Source organism: Equus caballus, chromosome 2, assembly GCF_041296265.1.
Source record: "Equus caballus isolate H_3958 breed thoroughbred chromosome 2, TB-T2T, whole genome shotgun sequence".
In the NCBI taxonomy this organism is placed as follows: Eukaryota; Metazoa; Chordata; class Mammalia; order Perissodactyla; family Equidae; genus Equus; species Equus caballus.
Genome location: NC_091685.1, coordinates 17,648,250 through 17,669,618, shown reverse-complemented (window position 1 = coordinate 17,669,618; position 21,369 = coordinate 17,648,250). Strand labels below are relative to the sequence as shown.

The window sequence follows — 21,369 nt, the reverse complement described above, 5'->3', positions numbered from 1 at the left end:
ATGAAACAGCATTACATTATAGTCATTTTTTGCAGAAAATACATAAAATACATGAAAAACCATAAACCGTGGGTGTGTGTAGGTAGTCTGTACACCAAATGTTAGCAATGTTACCTCTGTTTCGTGAGATTATATATAACAATTATTTTGCTATTGTCTATTTTCTGGTAAAGCAATTCACCTAAGAACTTACTGAATACTAGAACAAAAAACTACCTGATCGTGGTATTCTTTTAATGAAACATTGGATTCCGTTCCATTTTTAGTCTTTTCCACGTACATATTAAGTGAAAGAGGTATCGATTCTTTTATACCAACGTTGTTTCGACAAAAAAAATGATACAGATGTTTCCCGTTTGTCAAGGCTTTCACGTCTCCCCACAGAAAGATTCACAAACTATTCTCCGCAGAGGAGAGCTGGTACCGTTGAGTAGTCTCTAGGGTGGACGAGAACACAGCCCCGTTTCCTTCCGCAGGAGCAGGGCTGCTTCACCCGGCTTCGGGTCCGGGGATGCTGGCAAGCCGAGAGGGACGGGACCGCCGGGCGAGCATCCCGCGGGGGAGGCAGCGAGCCGGCAGGCTGCCCCGGAGGACGCTGGGAACCACGCGCGGAGGCTGCTGCCGCGCAGGCGCAGCGGCCGGGGCTGCACTCCGTGGGAGCATCTCGGTGGCTGCCGGAGGGCGAGGGCGAGGGCGAGGGCGTGGGCGTGCGGTCGGAGCCGGTGAGAGTGGGGTGAGTGGGGTGAGCGGGGCTCGCCGGGGTCTGGGGAGGGGACCAGCGAGGAAGAGCCGGCTCCGCTCCGCCCCGTCCGCGGTCGCCCGTGGCGCGCGGTGCACCCAGCGCCCCCGGAGTCGGACAAAGGCTGCGAGGGCAGGGCCCGGCGGGTGCAGTCCTGGAGGAGGGCTTGTCCTCTCCGGTTAGGAAGGGGGAACCGAGGTTAAAGTGCTTACGTGATTTGATGCAGCCGACAACGGAAGGAGCTAGGATTCAAACCCAGATCCTTTTTGATTCTAAATCTCAGACTATTTTAAACATAGTACTACTGCCTAAAACAAAGAATTGGATTTTAGTCATCTCTCTGCTTCCTGACACCAGCACAGTGTTTTGGACCGTGTGGGCTGTGTATATCCGCGGTCTCCGTGTATCTTTTGTAAAAATCTTTCAGTGATTGGGGCAAGTTGTGGAATTCTAACCCTGTAGCTGAGCCTTCTAGATCCTTTTGTTGACTCTGATCTTTTCTGCCCAGCATTGCCAGGAGACTGCAGAGGTGGCTGCTTAGAATCCATACCTGGAGCCTTCAGCTACCTGCTGAGAGATGGAGCTCGAGATGGGAGGTGTTCCTTGAAAGCCTAGACATTAAAAGGTCCAGACTCTGGATTTTGCTACCCTGTGTTCCCCAGGTGCCTGAGAGTGGCGGACACCTGTACAACTGTGAAGCTCCCCGTCAGAGTCTCGGGCAGTTTCCTCATCAAAAGTGGACAAGCCCAACCTGGACACTCTGCCTTGTGGCCTGAGGCTCGAGAGGCCCCCGGAAAGGAGTGCCGGAGTCATCATGCTGCAGCGGCTTCTGATCACCCTGCCCACCGAGGCCAGCACCTGGGTGAAGTTGCACCATCCGAAGAAGGCCAAGGAGGCGGTGCCCCTGTGGGAGGGGGTGACTAAGATGTTTGAAGGAGAAGGTGAGAATAGACTGATGGGTGGGATGGAGGAAAAGCAGCATCCTCTAGTGTGAGAAGGAAGGGAGACACCTGAACAGAAGCATCTCTTGGGGAGACAATGGGTAAAAGGTCTCTGGAGTTCTTGATTATGGCTCCTGGCCTGGGGTTTTCCTGAGCAGGAGTGGTCAGTTCAACCTAAAACCAATATTTCAGTGTCATGGCTGTATATATAGTCTTTCTTTTCACCCATGGGCGCATGGGGCAGGGAAGACTTGCCCGACTTTCCTTATTTTGTGGTGAGGAAATGTGAATCAAATGTGGGCCCTGTCCGGGTGCTCGGTGGCTGGGTCAAGAGCAGAGGCAGCAGGGGATGTCCTGGTGAACCTGGGCAACTTGGGTTAGAAAGCAAGAAAGAGCACAAAGACTAATGGATGTGTTTCGGAAGGATGGAACAGCCAGGTGTGAGGGGCTTCCACTGGACAAATTTGAGACAGTTGTAACACCTTGAATAAATAAAATTCCACAAGTTCATGATGACACTTAAAATAGAGAAAGAAGTGGGGGGACTCATTTGTCTACATTGGAGGTGATTAATACACTGATTTCTTATGTTGAAAATAGACTATTATGGGAATGGAGTTGCTTTTTAGATCATTTCAGATCATTTAGATCATTTTAGATCATTTAGATCAACAATCATTTAGGTTGTTGAGGGAAAGCTCTTTATAGACAATACCTGCCAGTAATAAATGTAGAAGGAATGATAGAAGATTTTACTGTAAATGAAATAAGGCTGATGGGGAACAGGATATTCACATGGTGACAAAGTATCACCCCCACAGGTTACTTGCTAAATGCCAAGGAGAGAACATACTTTTCCAATGGTGACATCTGGTGGTCACTATCTTAACCAAGTGTCCCAAAGATGGGATAACTTGACATTTTGTGCCTTCTGGGTAATGTAATATAAAACATGTGGTGTCACCCATGGAGTATTCCTGCCAAAAATGTTTTACCGGATCCTAGATTAAGCTTAAAGGCTGAACTTCTGGTTTAGAGAAAAGATGGGATGGAGAAATAGGGTAAACCCCACTGTGAGGATAGTCACATTGCTCTGGTCTCTTAAAAAGCCAATGTCATGAAAAAAGGGAAAGTTTTATTCTAGAGTAAGAGCCTGGAGGTGACAACCACTTTGAATGTGTGAACCCTGATTGCCTCCTGGTTTGGAAAAAATCCAGAATAAAAGACAGTTTGGGAACAGTTGAGAAAACATGAATATTGACTGAATGTTTAGATACTATGGAATTACTGTTAACTTTCTTGGGGGTGGTGAACGGTGCTGTGGTTGTGTAGGAGAAGATCCGTGTTTGAGGTATGTAGGGATGAAGTATCATGATTCTGCAGCTTTGAAATGGTTCAGGAAAAAAATCTAGGTAGATGAAGCGAATATGGCAAATGCGAACTATTGTTGCATGTTGGTGGCGGATATAAGAATGTTCAATATTCATGATAAAAAGCTGGGAAAAAACACGAGGACAATAATTTGTGTGCCTTAATTCCTGGTTTATATTTTTAATACCTTAAATTCAGCCAGGATTTCTTGAATTCTAGCCACCTGGCAGGATGTTGTGCTTAACACTTGAGCAGATGGAAGAAGAATGAATCAGATACAGTTTCTACCCATATACTCATACTAATATTCAATCAAGGGAGATAATTATCCCCTCGATAATTTATTATATAAATACATTTTATATTTTATATATGTATAAATTTATATATTTATATATTTATGTATACATTTATATGCTATATAAATAAATTTGTATATTTATTTATACAAATAAATATAATAGGAGACGGCCTGAGATAGATGCTAGAGTAGGGACCAAAACCAAGGTTTTGGGGAGAAGAGGGGAGAGGAAACTTTTCTTCTCATTAAGGGTGTCTGAGAAAACTTCACTTGAACTGGTCCAGAAGCTTAACTCAGTTTTTCACTGAGTAGGCCCCTGGTAAAAGGACTGAGGTGGGTGCTATCCGGGTACGTTCAAAGAAGGGTGAGTAGGATTATGTGGGTGGGTGTGTCCAGGGGATGAAGGATGGTGTTTGGAGAAGCTGCTTTGGCCTGGTTGCGGAGGATCTTGAAGACCCTGGTAAAGTGTTTGGAGTTTTCCTCCTGTCGGTGGGGAAGCTTTGGGGATCTTTGAACAGAGGAGAGGCCTGGTAGATGTGTGCTTTTGGACCAGCGTGGAACATTGGGAGACGTTAATCCCCAAACAACACACTGCAGGTCCTCCTCATTAAGGAGCCCTCAGGCTGTTCTTGAGTCGCTCTGAATGTCCCTGTTTGTGAAGGTATTGAGAGAGGAGCCACATTCGGCTGGCCTGCAGGCATTGTTTCTGTTTGGGGGATTTGGGGAGATGCAGACCTCCTGGCTCTTTTCCTTCCCCAGCTCTGCTGTCTCAGGATGCTGATGAGACTCAGGGAGAACGTTTCGAGGATGACGTGGCCTCTGGGCCCTCAACAGCAGAATTCCAGGTGGGTTGGAGTTTCCTGTCACTCTTTGAAATTGTTTCTCAGAATTTAAGAGCCTTGGACTTTGATTTTCTTTGCCTCAACTTCCTGGATTGGATTTTCTTAGCCTCTTTGAAACCAGGCTGCATCAACTGATTTCACAGATAATTCCCCACGAGTAGTAACCTTCCTCAGGAACCCTCTTGTTTCTAGCAAACCTCTAGTCCTTTATCCAACAAATTTAAAAATCGTGCCAGGGTGTCATGTAGTTCTTGTCCTTAAACCTCATTGATGTCATCTGGGGGAAAGGCAAACACTGTAAAACCTTTTTAGCAACAGTTAAAAATTAACAGGAGGTTAATTTTAGGTTCTGATGTTCTTGCAGATGTATACGCTTTATTAATGACCAGTAAGAGGGGATTTTTGGTCACGTCCTGGGGCAGAAGTGTAGATGAAAACAGAAGTGAGTAGGGAACCTACTGGCAGGTCACAAAGGGCACAAACTAAATAAGCTGAGCGGAAAAGGAAAGCAGACTTCCAAGAGCAGTTCAGCACTGTCTGTGTATCATAAATGAGCTATTCAGAAAGCCCACTGGCAACTGGCAAAGCTCTATGTTGCCAAGCCCTGGAAGCATAGGGAAACTCAGAAAATTCTGGAGTACTCAAGAGAAAACCGATATAGAAGGAGATATTATTAGAGAACAGAAGAGTTTTAAAGTGGATCTCAGCTTCCAGAGTCGCATGGTACAGGGTTCAATCCCACGTCTTTAACCTTCAAGTTCAGTTTTCTCATTGGTTAAAGGTGGATGCTAATGTCAGCCTAATAGGCCTGAAATGCATTCCAGAATTATTTACAATACATAAAAAGCATTAAATCCATACTTAAGGAATTTTTTATTATCTCAGCTTTCTGGCTTCTGGGTTCTCTTTGCATTTGATAGTTTTTTAAAAAAATAACTATCAGGGGCCGGCCCGGTGGCATACTGGCTAAGTTTGAGCATTCCACTTTGGCGGCCCGGGGTTTGCAGGTTCGGATCCCAGGCACAGACCTGGCACCACGTGTCAAGCCGTGCTATGGTGGCATCCCAGATAAAACAAAGGAAGATTGGCACAGATGTTAGCTCAGCGGCAATCTTCCTCAAGCAAAAAGAGGAAGACTGGCAACAGATGTTCACTCAGGGCCAATCTTCCTCACAAAAGAAAAACTATCAAATGATGGTTTAATTTACGTAGATGATACCTAACAGGCTTTGGTACTGCACAACACAGTGTCTGCTTTGGTCAAGGGATCTTCCTTACTAGGCAGAATTCATGCTCCCTCCACAAACGTGTTGTTCTTGCATATTTTCCTTACTAAAAGAAATGCCCAGCTAAGGGTATTTACCTATGCTGAAATGTTCTCATTTTAACCAATTCTTTCAGCCCAACAAAGGTCCGTCTTCTCCTGTGGCCTTAGCCCCTTTTGAACTCTCCCCTTTCTCAAATATTCCTGGTATTTATTGTTTTTAATCTAAAATACTATATGCTTTTCTGTGGCGTTCTTTAGTATTGCATGAGCATTTTGCCTTCAGCCAAGTCATAAGTTGCAAAAGACAACTTACACGCTCTCTGCCTTGTTTTGTAACCTCCAGCAGAGTGTCAGGCAATCAGTTTTCAAGAGAGTCTCCAGGAAAACTTGGCTAGAATCTCTTAGCATCCGGACAAGGTCAGAACAACTTTCCTGAACTCTGGCTGAAAAGGAACATACTTGTTATTCTAGGAACTGTTGACCTTCAAGGACATATCTGTGGACTTCACCCAGGAGGAGTGGGGGCAGCTGGCCCCTGGTCACCGGACTCTGTACCGGGAGGTGATGCTGGAGAACTATGGGAACCTGGTCTCAGTGGGTAAGGATGGGTTCTGTGACTAGAACCTACCTATTGGAAGAAAGTCTTTATTTCTAAGTTGAGTGCTATGCTTGGGTTTTGAGTTCTGTATCAGAGGTTTCTAGTTCATTCCGAACAGCAATTCAGGATTGCTTTGGTCTTTTCTGCGCTGGTCTTTCCCCTATACCCTTCAGAAGGCCTGAATCCCAAAGAACTATTTTTAAATTCTTGGGATGACTCTTTGACCTCAGCACATGTAGTTTTTATTTCTTCGTGAGCAGGATATCAGCTTTCCAAACCTGGTGTGATTTCCCAGCTGGAGAAAGGAGAAGAACCATGGCTGATCGAGAGAGAGATTTCAGACGGTCCAACTTCAGGTAAGAGCAAGACAGATGGGGCCTTGGTCAGCTTCGCGAGAGAGTTCCACTCAATGGCTTCTCCAGGCTGTGGGGAAGGCAAAAGCCATCTGCATGGGACCCACGAGAAACCTGGTTGCCACTCTGTTACCCTTTCCTGCACTTGCCTCTTCTCTTTAGTTTCTTTGGAGTCAGAGGAAAAGAGATGCCTTTCTCATCAGCGTTAGCCTTCTGCACCATTTCTCCTGACCTGACTTTCATGATTTTCTTGCTTTTTCCAGCATTCCACACCTTACCCTGATCATAATTTCCTTCTCCTGTCCATTCAGCTATTCATGGATCTCTCCTCATTAAACGCACCGCCCTTCCCCAGATTCTCATGTCATTTATCAGGGGTTTCACTTTCTCTCATGATTCCATTTAATATTTTTTCCTCAATTTTATTCTGTGATCATAGCTTCAACTCTGATTCTAACCTGTGTAATTTAACATTTTATTTCAGATAATTTATGACTCTTTGAGAAATCGCCACTGCATTCCTTCTTACCAAATCCAATGGCTTTTAACAGTGTTCTTCAACTTGTAAGATCAGGAATAATGACAGCTGTTTGCCTAGCTGGCCTCTGTGAGTCCTGTGCCTCCCTCAGCCCCATCTCACAAATGAGGGAAAGAGGCCTCATAGGCTAAGAAATTTGTATGGGGTCACTTATCTACTACGTGGTGGAGTCAGTGTTTGAATTCTAATCATTCTGTCTCCAGTTTATGTTCTTATGTTGCTGTCCTACATGCAGAATTCAGGTCCAGAGACCTCGCCACCTCCTTGGTATCATTTCCTCCACCAACTAATTTAGTACTTTCTGTCTTGTCTCTCTCTCTTATTGTTTTTTCAGTGCTTCTCATCAACATCTTTTTTAATGCAGATGTATCATTTCTGCCTTCGTTAGAATAGGTTAAACTACGGCAGCAAATAGACTTTAAAACTTGGCTCAAACACAATAGGGGTTTCTTGCTCGTGTCCTGGTCTGGGGGAACTGTTAGTTCAATGGACAGTTCTTCTCCACCTGGCGAATCTGGGACCAAGATTCCTTCCACACGGTGGCTCCAGCATCCCCTAGGGCCTCCGCATCTTCTAAATTCAGCCAGCAGTAGAATAAGAGCACAGAGGAGCTCCTTCGGGAGGTTTTTATGGGCCAGCCTGGAGTGGTCCACATCACTTACATTCATTTGTTTAATGGGGGACTTCACTCAATCAATTCAAGGAAGATTGGGAAGTACAGGGTAGTTGTGTGTCCAGAAATGGGGAGAGCAGATTTCAGTGAACAGCCAGCAGTCTCTGCCACAATCCCCGAGGAGCCTTTTACTCTGCTTTTCTATTTCTGTAGAAACTCCCACAGATGCATTGTGAGGGTTTCAGCTAGCCCTTTGACACCTGTATTCTCCATATTTTCATCTTTGCCTTACACGTCCGTATGAACTCTATTCCCACATATCCCTGGTGTTTAGGGCATCTCTGCATAGAGCTACTGTGTCACTTCAACCCCAGTATGTCCAAAATCAGAAGCCATCTTCTCTCCCAAACGAACTTCTCATCCTGACTCCTCATTCCTTTCAGTCTCAAATACTAGAAATCATTTGCCAGCAAGACTGTATCATGTTTTCTACTGTCAGTTTTTCCCTCATTCCCCATGGCTTCTTCTTTGATGTTACTGCTAGATGCACTTCTTTTCATCTCTCTTGATGATGTGCTGAGCCACGTTCCCATCACCTCATGCCTAGGACTGTCATTTCTCGTTGCATTTGTTGATGTCTTATTTTCTTTTTCTGAATTGTTTTGAATGCTACCACTACATTTGACCACTTGAAATGTAACATTTATCTTGTTCTTACCATAAAAAGAAAAGTTAAGTGACTCCCTATTATGGATAGTAAGTAATATAAACATCTCTATTTGCTTTTTAAGTCCACTCCAAAATGTGTCTAGCTATCACTGAGCGCTTTGTATGTGCTGTTACTGAAGTGAGATTAGAAATCCTGAGGAGTAAGATTTTGCTCTGAACAGGAAATATTGGTGCTTTAGGATGGCAGGGTCTAGAATGGATGGATAGGAATAGGAAGAGTAAAAATCAGGGAAATGCCCTCATCCAAAAATATTGTGCCATGTATACTATGAATAGAATATCTATTCTCTATCCTTTAAGATTTTACAGCATAGTTAATATTTTGTCACAAATTTAGAAACCATTAATTAATATATAGGCAAAAATCATGAAGGTTGATAAAAATCCAGTGAGTTTGCAGGGAAAGGCGCCCACATATACTGAGAGCACAACCCAAGAATTCCTCTTTAGTAAATCTTATGAAATACTGACAGGAGTGTATACAAATGTATGTATAATGATAAAGTGAAAATTTGGAGACCACCTAAATATTTTTCAGGAGGGAAAAGTCAAATTACGATATGTCCACAAAGTAGAATGCAATGCAGTTGTTAAAAAGAATGAGATAAATCTAAATGTACAGACATGGAAGGGGGCCCATAAGGTATAGTTGAGTTAAAAAGCAAAACAAAACAGTTACAGAACTATATGAACACCGTGATCCCTTTTTTTAGTGCATATGTACATTTATGGCCATATATATATAAATGCACACATTCACATATACAGATTGTTGGGAAATGTCTGAATGCATGTATTCCAAAATCCTAAGAGACCAGAGGAAATGAGGATGAGATTGAGAGAGGCTATTCTTTTTTGGTGAATGTATCTGTATATTATTTAATGTTTTATTTTAATGTGTAAAAAGTATGAGATAAATACTTAAATTTTTTTTTAATAAAGAAATTTTTGTCATAGAAATATGGGCTGGAGATGATATGGTATTTGAATCCTGTCTTCTTTAATCTTGACTCTTGATATTTGCCCTTACAATAATGCTCTCTTCTTATTCCATTTCCTCTTGCAATTCACATAAATGAACTCCTTCCAGTTTCTTAAAGTCACGTCACATACTTCTAACAGCTTCTTTGACCACTTCTTCACTTCCTTTCGTATTAGCTGTCTAGTGGCAAGATCGCATTTGAAGACAGTCCAAGCTTCCTTTACCTCGTATATGTTATATTTTTTCCTTCCTGTTCTCACTATGGCCATTTATTTCTTAAAGTGCAGTGAATAATATGGGTCATTTGTAATTTTGGAATTCTTTCAGACTTGGAGAGTAAAACAGAAACCAAAGAGTCACCCTTAAAGAATGACGTGTCATGGGAAGAATTACACCATGGCCTGATGATGGAAAGGTCCACAAGAGGAAGCATGTTGTATTCTCCATTGGGAAGAGTCTCAAAATGTGATAAGTTAAAAAGCCACCAGGAAAATCAAGGAATGGGTGAAGGGCAGATCCCCTTGACCCACAAGAACACACCCACTCAGGAGAGAGACCGAGAATCTAACAGATTTGAGAGAAGTATTAATGTGAGCTCAGAAGTTATTCCAGGACCAGTAGGTCCTCCAAGAAAAAGAAACCATGAATATGACATATCTGGAAAGAGAACTAGATACAGTTTAGATTTAATTAATCATTCAAAGAGTCATACAAGAATGAAAACCTTTGAATGTAATATTTGTGAAAAAATCTTCAAACAGCTCATTCACCTTACAGAACACATGAGAATTCATACTGGAGAGAAACCGTTCAGATGTAAAGAATGTGGAAAAGCCTTTAGCCAAAGTTCATCCCTTATTCCACATCAGAGAATCCACACTGGCGAGAAACCCTATGAATGTAAGGAATGTGGGAAAACCTTCAGACATCCGTCATCTCTTACTCAACATGTTAGAATTCATACTGGGGAGAAGCCCTATGAATGTGGTGTATGTGAGAAAGCATTCAGCCAGAGCATTGGGCTGATCCAGCATTTGAGAACTCACGTTAGAGAGAAACCTTTTACATGCAAAAACTGTGGAAAAGCATTTTTCCAGATTAGACACCTTAGGCAACATGAAATTATTCACACTGGTGTGAAACCTTATATTTGTAAGGTATGCAGTAAAACCTTCAGCCATAGCACGTACCTAACTCAACACCAGAGAACTCATACTGGGGAAAGACCATATAAATGTAAGGAATGTGGGAAAGCCTTCAGCCAGAGAATACATCTTTCTATCCATCAGAGAGTCCACACTGGAGTGAAACCTTATGAATGCAGTCATTGTGGGAAAGCCTTTAGGCATGATTCATCCTTTGCTAAACATCAGAGAATTCATACTGGAGAAAAACCTTATGACTGTAATGAATGTGGAAAAGCCTTCAGCTGCAGTTCGTCACTTATTAGACATTGCAAAACACATTTAAGAAATACTTTTAGCAATGATATGTGAAATATGTTCAACATCAAAGCACCCTCATATTGGAGCAAAAGCCTCTAAGTTAATGGGTTTTTGACTTTTGGATTTCAAGAACCAATACGTTTTTTAAAATGGTTTGACCCAATGTTATAACTATTAGTTTTGCCATATTAAAAACCCACCTATTATCAGCATTGTTTAAGAAAAGAAAGGGCATTTTAATATTTAAAAATGTGGGCAAGAAGGATATAATCATAAAGAATGAGCTTTACATTGAGTTAAGTCAGCTTTATGAAAATCTCCCAAATTATTTTTCTCATTTCAGTATGGGCCAGTGAAAACTTCATCAAGGCAGATCGGTGATCTGTGGACTGGCTTCTGAGAATCACTGTGTTACATATCCGTTTAATGAATCAGAATAAAATATAGTATAACCTTTTACTGGCCTTTGTATGGCTAGAAAAGGTATAAATAAAAATGTTGGTTGGCTCATTTCTCAAAGAAATAATGTTAAATGAAGCTTTCTAGAATTGATAGATAACCTACTATACATGAGATACTTATGTATGTTTTATGATTTTTGTATAGAGAAGAATTTGCAAACTTTTTCTGTAAGGACCAGATAGTAAATATGTTAGGTGTTGTGGCCTTAGGATCTCTGTCAGAACTGCTCAACTCTGCTGTTTTAGTGCAGAAGCATCCAGAGACAGTTTGTAAGCCAGGGTATCTCGACCTTGGCACTGCTGATATTTTGGGCCGGATGCTTTGTTATGGGCAGCTCTGGTAGGTTTAGTAATATCTCTGGCCACAAGATGCCAGTACTTGATGCCAGTAGTCCCCACATCCCTTGTGACAGCCAAAAATGCCTCCAGACATTTCTAGATGTCCCCTGGGGTTCAAGATTGTCCCTACTCGAGAAACACTGGCATAAATGAATGGATGTAGCTGTGTTCCATTAAATTTTATTTTAAAAACAGGTGTCGGGTTGCACTTAACGCAAGGGCCGTAGTTTGCCTCTCCTGCTGTAGAGAATGCAAATGATTAATAATGGCAAGAGACTCTTATGTAATGTCAAATTAGTATGTTTGTGCATATCTATGCCATAAGTCTCATCTCCTTGTCAATGCCTTTGGTATTTTGTTGCAAGAATTTTTTAAAAGTCGCATTTGTAATGCTGTTGAAGAAGCCTAGGAATTATTTATGGCAATGTTTATGCAGACTTCAGTCCATAATGGTGCTTTTTTAATTTATCCATAAGTACTTCTGGATGTATCTCTAAAAGATAAGCACTCTTTAAAAACAACCTACACCTAAAAATATTGGGCCATAATTCCGTAGTACATAGTGATGCCTTTTGAAGATAGCTATACTGAGATTGGTGGCTTGCATTTTAATTGTTTTTAACTTGCCCTTTGACAAGCAGATTTGAAAATGTGCTTTCTGTTGATTGAGAGGGTGTTTTGAGATAGCCCCCAGAACAAGACATCTAGGGGCCCACCAAAGAGGACCAGGGAGCAGGTGACTGCAGGGGCCATGTTGAGGCAGGGAAGTATGAGGGAGAAAGTGGAGGAATTGACTCATAGTACTTCACTACACTTAATAGATACTGCATCCGTCCCAACATAATTGGAGGTAGGTCAGTCTCAACTTCTTACTCTTATGTGGCAGAACAATTCAGTTGACTGAACATTGTCAGTATAAACTATCAAAAGTAAAGCTGTAAATCCAGAATTTATAATATATGCCATTATTTCTAGATTTTTTTCCCATTACTACATTTACTTTTTTTTTTTTTTACTGGCCTCTAACTCTTAAGTCCTTGTGTGACTTTGATGGGTCAAAGGACAGAGGGGATACACACTGTTCCTTCTGTATGTTCTACCATGTTTCTATGGTTTTAGATTTCCCAAGAATTTGGGTTTCTCTGATTGCTTCTTTAAGTGGAAGTCCTGACTATCACTTTTCTTTACAGTCCCTGCCTCAATGACCTCATATAGTCTTATGGCTTAAAATACCATCTCTATTTAACTGCCAAATTCACATGTCCACCCAGACCTCCCTCCTGAACCCCAGTCTTCTTCCTGCCATCGGCCTTTGCACTAGCTGTTCTTCAGATATCCTGCAGCCTCACCTTCTCATCTTTGCTCAGCTGTTGCCTTTTCACTGAAGCCTATCCTGATCATGCTACTTAATACCGCACCCTGTCCCTTATGCCCTACTCCAACATTCCCAAGCCCCCTTAACTTGCCCTATTGTTTCTTATTCCATCACGCATCGCCTAACATTCTAGATACTTTACAGACCTCTTATGCTTATTGTTTACTGTTGTCTTCCCTTGCTGGTATGTAAGCTTCATGAGGGCAGGGATCTGTTTTGTTCACTGATGGATCACAAGTGCCTAGAAAAGTGCCTGGCACACAGTAGGGACTCAATAAATATTTGTTGGGTTGTTTTGATTTGAACTGAGTTGAATTATGTATCCATGATGACGATAGAGAAAGGCGATCTCTATACTTGCATACCTAGATTGTGTAGGTGAGGAAATCTTTTTTATTTTTTTCTTCGCAAATAGATCAGAATTGATAGGCCTGTAAGAACTGCAAGTCATAAATGACACACTTTTAAGATCGAAGAGTATTTTTAAATTAATTTGCTAAAAATGCAGCTAAATATGGCTGATTAACCACATGAGTTTATCTTTGTCTTGTAAATGTGAGTTTATAAAAAATTGGGGGAAGGGGTTGGCCCAGAGTTCACACATTCTGCTTTGGTGGCCCAGGATTCACGGGTTTGAATCCCGGGTGTGGACCTGTGCACCACTTGTCAGGCCGTGCTGTGGGAGGCATCCCACATATAAAGTAGAGGAATATGGGCATGGATGTTAGCTCAGGGCCAGTCTTCCTCAGCAAAAAGAGGAGGATTGGTGGCAGATGTTGGCTCAGGGCTAATCTTCCTCAAAAAAAAAAAAAGAAAGAAAGAAAGAAAAATCAATTTGAAAGAAAAAAATTGGGGGAAGATAAAAGACAATACAGGAGCAGGGGGAGAATACAGCAGTAGACAAATGTCAAGACATTTTTGGTAGTGAGAAAACAGAAGAGAAGTTACTGATTCATCAGTGCCTACTGAAAAGTATACAGGCCAGAGGAGGTCCCCAGGAAGGCTGAGGCCTTGGAGACACCGGGCATCATGGAAGACAAGGGGCTGAAAATCAGGATTGGTTGAAATTCTGTGGTTAGATCCTGAGGTCCTCTCATCTACCCTACACTGTGGGCTGCTGAACGCACATCCCTCCCTCTCATGCCTTTCTCCATTCCATTACCACCTTCCCTCATCCCAAAGGAGACTAGAAGTTTGTTCTCTGGAGAAGGACTGGAGTTGATCTGGAATTGGGGACAGCAGACACGGTAGAGATGAGGCGTAAGAAGCAGGGCTAATGGAGACTAATGTAAGTCACCGTACTGAACTGTGAGACCCTCAGCCCCCTGTGTCAGTGAAAGCCAGGATCCCCCACTTCAACAGTCCACACCTTCACCCTGGCAGGAGGTTGGAGGAGTCTTCTCTGGAGAAACTATTTGCCCCTCCCTCCCCAAAAGCACTGACAATTATGGATACCGCAGTGAAAAATCAAGGTCAATGACCCAAACCCCCTGCACATGTAGACTGAGCTCCCAAACTCCAGAAAGCAAAGAGAAACTGAATGATAGGAAATACGTGCATATACACAATTTTTCAGAATTGAACGACATGAATCTTCAGATTAAAAGGATCCATGTACTCAGCACAGTAAATACCAATAGCTACCATTTATCACACACTTGCAATGTATGAGGTACTCTTCTAAGTACTTTATGATATTAACTCATTTAATTCTCAGAAAAATCATCTGAAGTGGGTAATACTGTTATTCTCATTTTACAGGTGAGGAAATAGAGACACAGAGAGGCTCAGTAAGGGTACCCAGAGAGTAAATGGCAGAGCTTGGGTTTGAACCCAGGCAATCTGCTTCCAAAAAGAACCCGTACCAAGGAACGTCATTATGAAATATCACAATTCCAAAGGAAAGGAGAATGTCCTAAAAGTTTCTGGAGCAAGATAATAGGTTATTCACCTATATGGAAATCAGAAAAGCTTTGATACCAACCCTGATATAAGTTTCCCTACATTAAACCCAGCATATATGGGATTGAAACCAAAACACTCATTCCCTGCTTACTCTCTGGCTTCCTGGCTCCAGAATCCACTATCCTCCATGGAGACAGACACAGCCAAGGACAAGCACCTGGATTCGTGATCTCCTCTCTGCAAAGAGATACAGGTTGGTGGGAAAGCTGCTGAGCAGCAAGCTCATGGGCTCCCTCCTCTCTGCAAGTGTCTCAAGGCCAAAGACAGGCTGGTGGGAAAGCTCCGACCAGCAAGGCCATACGCTCCCCCTCCCCTACCTAAAACCCCAAATAAAAACCCTTTTAGCTTTTTGGGGAGTGTGGAATTTCAGAATTAGCTGCCCTCTCTCCTTGCTCAGCGCTGTGCAATAATAAAATTCCTACTTTCTTCCACTACAGCCCGTGTCAGAGATTGGCTTGCTGCACAACAGGTGAGAGAACTCACTTCAGGTTCGGTGTCAGCTTTAGACTTCTCACAGTTACAATCAAATAATGTCTTCTAATTTTTCAGAAAAATGACCTTCAGTCTAGAGTTCTTTGCCCAGCCAACTACAAACAAGAGTGAGGGCAAAATAAAGACATTTTTAGATATGCCAAGTGTCAAAATTTACCTTCCATGCACCCTTTCTTAGAAAGGTATAGGAGGATGGGCTTCACCAAAACAAGTAAGTAAACAAAAAAGAGGCAAAGGATCCAGGGAACAGGGGTCCCCCACAGAGAGGGCAGAAAAGAAACTCAATTTTTCCATTTGTAAATTGAGATAATTAATAAATGGTGTCTGGGATCCATATAGAAAAATTTCCCTCAGATACACAAACATCCAAATTATCTTCCAGTTTTCTTTGTGCGTGTATGTATTCCATTTTTACATTTTTTATACGTAGCTCATCACTCTATATAGAATTTATTTTTGTGACTTTTGAGAATCTTATCACTGAGAAGGTTATTTCCTATATTTTGAGTTTGTGTTTTTACATCCGACGCAGTTGAGGATCCAAACATTTGTGCTTTCCAAATTTCTAGTCAACTATCCAGATGCCCCTCATTCTATGTTATCCTTTCTCAACTGATTGTATGTGCCAAATAAACTATGGACAGCTACATAGATGACCTTATTTAGAACTACATCATCCCTGTGAAGTGGGTACTATTATTTACCCCCATTTTATAAATGAAGACCTAAAGATTTGAGAGGATAAGTGGTATGCCCAAGGTTGCACAGCTAAGCAGTCCCAGAGCTGGATAGGAACTATACCTCAGCTACTGGGTTAAACTGCTGAGATGGGAGGCTGGGCTGTGTGTGACATCCATCTGTGTCTTTACATTCTCCAATGAAACATGGTTTTGATGACAGAAACATATGTAATAGATTTCAAAACAGGTAAATCTCCTCTATTTACTTTTATTTTTCTATAAGTTTCTTCCCCAAATTTGTAGGTTGAAGCCCTAATGCCCCAATGTGGTGGTATTTGGAGATGGGGCCTCTGGGACATAAATAGAGTTAGATGAGTCATGAGAGTGGGACCCTTGTGATGGGATTAGTGCCCTTATAAGAAGAGACACCAGAGGGCTCTCTCTCTCTCTTTCTCCCCTGTGGAGCTCAAAGAAGAGGTCACATGAGCACACAGTGAGATGGCCGCTGCCTATAAGCCAAAAGAAGAGCCCTCAGAATGAAACCTACCTTGCTGGCACCTTGACATTGGACTTCTCAGCCTCTAGAACTGTGGAAAATAAATTTGTATTGTTTAAGCCACCCAGGCTATGTTATTTTGTTATGGGAGCCTGAGCAGACTAATACAATATCATACCTACTTAAATTTCTGGATGAACTTTAATATTCTACACTACTTCTCCCAACTCTATGGGATGTGTGTCCTCTCCCCTTTCACTCCACTTTCTCTCTTCCTCTCTCATTTTAATTTTCCAAAAATGCAATACTTATTCATAGGTGTTGTTTCATGGGGAAAGCCAACCTGGACAATTCAGTACACAGTCCACTAGGGCTAAAATAATGCTTTGGTATCCTTTATTACAGGGATAACAATAACATAGAAGATCATTTTTGTTCTCTCGAGTCCTCTTGTCTGTTTGTGCTTTTACATCATTAGGCTCATGTTGTAGATGCTTTTGGAATTGCAATTGTTTTTCACTGAATATTAGATGGTGCTCAGGTCCTAAGCCTTCATAGCAGAGTGGTAAAGAGCTTGCACTCGGGAGTCATAAAAGTCTATATTCAGATTCCAGCTCAACAGCTCCCTAATTGTGTGATATTAGTCAAATTACTTCATTTTTCTTAATCTTATTTTTCCACCTGTAAAGAGGCATTTTTATAGGCACTAAACAACAGGTTTGTTATGCTAGGTACCCGTAACCACTCAAAAATAGAAACTATCAATATTGCAATTTATGGTTTTTTAACTTGCTACAAAAAAGTAAATGCTCATTTATGGAGAAACAGCAAGGTATAAAGAAAACAAACGAGAGAATACAGGTATTACCAATGTTAGCAATCAGAATCATTCTTGACTCCTCTTTCTCTAAACTATATTCAATACATCAGAAAATTCTGTGGTTCTATCTTCAAAAGGTACCTTTTTCATCACCTCCACTGCTACTACCTGGTCCAGTTCACTATTTTCCCTCACTTGGATTATTGCGCACTTGTATCCCCCACAGTTCATTCTCCAGCTAGCACCCAAATCATTCTGTTAAAATGTAAGTCAGACCATCCTGTTTCTAAGTTCAAAACCCTCAAGGGTTTCCCATTTCTCTCAGAATAGATCCAATGTTCCTTGCTGGTTTGTGATATGCCCACACATGCTCCCACCTCAGGGCCTTTACCTTCTGCGAAGATGCTCTTTCTCCAGTTATCAAAGTGGCTCACTTCCTGAGCTCTTTCAGGTCTCTATTAAAATAGCATCTCATCAGAGGGACATCCCTTGATTATCCTCTATAAAACAACTCCACACTTCTTATTGCTATTCTCTTCGGGGTTGATTATATTTTATCTTCCTTTCTTCCTCTTTCCTAGTTTGAAGTTAGATATTATACTTCTGTTCTTTTCATGGTTGCCCTGAAAGTTATAACAGAAAAGTACATTCATGTAGACAAATATTTTGATGAATCTTCAAAATTAAACACATCTATGTAACGAGCTCATAGATTACAATTAGAAATTATAGCGTTCCAGAAGCACTCCTGTGCTCCCCTTCCAGTCACTATCTTCCAAAGGGTAACTTCTAGCACTATAGATTAATTTCACTTGTTTTTGAACTTTATATAAATGGAATCACACGGTGTGTATTTCTTTTGTGTCTGGTTTCTTTTGCTCAACACTATGTGAGATTCATCGATATCATTGTCTGTAGTTATAGTCTGTTTCTTTTCTTTCTTTCTTTTTTTTTTTTTTTTGAGGAAGATTAGCCCTGAGCTAACATCTGCTGCCAATCCTCCTCTTTTTGCTGAAGAAGACTGGCCCTGAGCTAACATCCGTGCCCATCTTCCTCTATGTTATATGTGGGATGCCTGCCACAGCATGGCCTGACAAGCAGTGCGTAGGTCTGCAGCTGGGATCCGAACCGGTGAACCCTGGGCTGCTGAAGCAGAACATGTGAACTTAACTGCTGTGCCACTGGGCCGGCCGAAGTATTTTTTTTTTTAACTCTGCATTGAATTCTCGGCTGTCAACTATTTCCTCACGACACATTGAAGATTTCATTGCACTGTCTACTGACTTCCATTATTGCTGATAGTAAGTTAGCTGTCACAATGCCACTTGTGTTAGTTATCAAATTTTGCCACTGTTATTAGTTAGTGATTGGTGCGTAACAAATAACACTGCAACTTAATGGCCTAAAAATAGACATTTTTAATCTTACATTTTTCACGAGTCAATAATTCAGAAGCTGCTTAGATGGAAGGTTCTGGCTCAAGATGCAGTCAATATGAGGTTGGAGTCAAGACGTTGGCCAAGGTTGGAGTTATCTGAAGGCTTGACTGGAGCTAGAGGGTACAATTCCAAGATGGCTCACTCATGTGGCTGGCAAACTGATGCTGGTTATCCAGCTGGCTTTCCTCAGAGCAAGCAATTAAAGAGTGTTCAAGGCAGAAGTGGCAACCTCCTTTAAGACTTAGCTTCTGAAATCACACATTATCACTTCCACCGCATTCTTTTCTTCAGAACTGAGTCTGCCTCACATTCAAGGGGAGAGGAATTAGTCTCCACCTATTGGAGGAAGGTGTGGGCGTGTTTTAAGGCCACCACAACAACCCTTAAGATTTTCTTTTTTTGTCTTTAGTTTTTTGAAGTTTCACTATGACTCGTCTAGGTGTGGATTTCTTTTTATTTATCCTGTTAGAGAGTTATTTGGCTTCTTAAATCTGTCTTTTGGTGGCTTTCATAGGTACTGAAAAATGTTCAGCCATTATTTCTTCAAATACTGTTGTTGCCCCTACCTTCTCTCCTCTTAAACTTATGCTAGATCTTCCCACAGTATCATCGATGTCTCTTATTCTCTCTTCTGTATATTCCATCCTTTTGTTTCTCAATGCTTCATTCTAGATAATCTCTTCTGACCTACCTTCCATTTCATTTATTCTCTATTCAACTATATCTAATCTGCTGTTACATGCATCCACTGAATTCTTCATTTTGTTACTATATTTCTCAGTCATAGAATTTCTATTTAGTTTATTATATCTTTTCTGTTACTTTTTATAGTTTCCAGGTACCTGCCAAAACTGAGTTATTTTTCATTTCTTTGACCAAAGAAAACATAAATTGTTTTATAGTTTACATCTGATAATTCCAAAAGCAATTATCTTCACAGGTCTATTTCTGTTGTTTGTGTTTCTGCTGAAAAACTCACTAAAAGAGTCTAATTTCCTTGTGTACATGGTTATCTTTAATTCTGTACTTAATATTTCTATGAAAACTTATGTGTAGGAACAACTTAAGGCCTACGGTTATAGTGCTTTTCTCCAGAGAGGATTTGTATTTGCTTTTGCCAGGCATCTGATGGCATCACAGTCAGAGACCACCTTAAACCAAGATTGAGACTTGAGACAGGTATTTTTTTTTTTAAAGATTTTATTTTTTTCCTTTTTCTCCCCAAAGCCCCCCCGGTACATAGTTGTGTATTCTTCGTTGTGGGTTCTTCTAGTTGTGGCATGTGGGACACTGCCTCAGCGTGGTCTGATGAGCAGTGCCATGTCCACGCCCAGGATTCGAACTAACGAAACACTGGGCCGCCTGCAGCGGAGCGCGTGAACTTAACCACTCGGCCACAGGGCCAGCCCCTTGAGACAGGTATTTTGACCCCAGCCTGTAAATTCCTCTGCCGTTCCACTAATTCATCCTCATCCTAAGGGTGTAGCCCTTTTGAGTCCCAATTATTGTACAGAGGGCTTTCTATTTCATTCCCACACATTGTGTTTTATTTATTTTTTCTTTTTGAAGTGCAAAAGGAAGATTATAATTTTTCAGCGAGGTAAATGACCTCAGGGCAAAAGTTCTTTCCAAGTTGGATTACTATCTTGGATCTCGGCTTTCCAGTGTTTGGCCTGTTAGTTCCCTACTATCCTGCCATCTCTCGATTGTTATGGCTGAATTGTGTCCAGTCCCCTTACCCCCAAATTCATATGTCAAAACCCTAACCCCTAGTATCTCAGAATGTGACTGTATTTAAGTGATTAAACTTGTTGACCTTAAACAAATATGCAGCCAGTTATTTCCCCAGCAAAAATGGGTTTGTTTGGGATCAATAAAGAATTGCAACTCAAGATCTGCAACTTGACCAGCCACCTCAAGTTCTGAGACACGAGGGGAGGGGAAACTTCTATTAAGGGGAAGAGGAAGTCAGGAGGGCTACAGTAAAGGAAGAGTCCATTGGAGGAGACTGGAAGTTTGAAGTGTAGTAGCTTTCACTGGCCGAGTGTGACTGTCTCATTGGCTAAGCTCTCGCCAGGCAAGAAAACGAAGTCTTTCTTCTTTCTCTTGAGCTCTGCCCTGTCGTAGGGCATGAAAGCTCCCTCTTCTGGCCTCCGGACTCCATTTTAAATGAGGTTTCTGTTTATTAATTTTCACAAACTTAAATCACTTTGAAGAGCTGATTAAGTTAGAACGAGGCATTAGGGTATGCTCTAATCCAATCTGACCTTCCAAGAAGAGGAAGTTTGGACACAGAGACACCAGGGTCATGCAAATACACAGGGGAAAAACCACGTGAGGACACAAGGAAAAGGTAGTCATTTGCAAGGCAAGGAGAGAGGCCTCAGGAGAAACTAACCCTGCTGAGACCCGGATCCTGGCCTTCTAGCCTCCAGAACTGTGAGAAAATAAATTTCTCTTGTTTAAGTCCCCGAGTCGGTGGTGTTTTGTTATGGCAGCCCTAGCAAACTAATACACTCCTTTGAGAACATTAAAAATAGATATTCCAGACTTTTATTTTTAAATTTTATTGTTGTTTTTTGA

The 21,369-nt window shown here is 41.6% G+C and overlaps 1 protein-coding gene across 3 annotated transcripts; it reads left to right on the top strand.

Moving 5' to 3' along the window:
* Positions 1-428: 428 nt before the first annotated feature.
* On the top strand, positions 429-11,711 carry ZFP69B (ZFP69 zinc finger protein B). 3 transcript variants are annotated; one of them, XM_005607172.4, is made up of 6 exons: positions 429-733; positions 1,402-1,680; positions 4,112-4,197; positions 5,933-6,059; positions 6,320-6,415; positions 9,602-11,711. In XM_005607172.4, the coding sequence occupies exons 2-6, from the start codon at positions 1,554-1,556 to the stop codon at positions 10,768-10,770; spliced, it is 1,605 nt and encodes a 534-aa protein (XP_005607229.2). In that variant the 5' UTR covers positions 429-733; positions 1,402-1,553; the 3' UTR covers positions 10,771-11,711. The 3 variants fall into 3 exon arrangements, with proteins under 3 accessions (XP_005607229.2, XP_005607227.2, XP_070104937.1); XM_005607170.4 differs by having other exon boundaries at positions 605-733; positions 1,248-1,680; XM_070248836.1 differs by having other exon boundaries at positions 638-722; positions 1,248-1,680.
* The last annotated feature ends 9,658 nt before the right edge of the window (positions 11,712-21,369 follow it).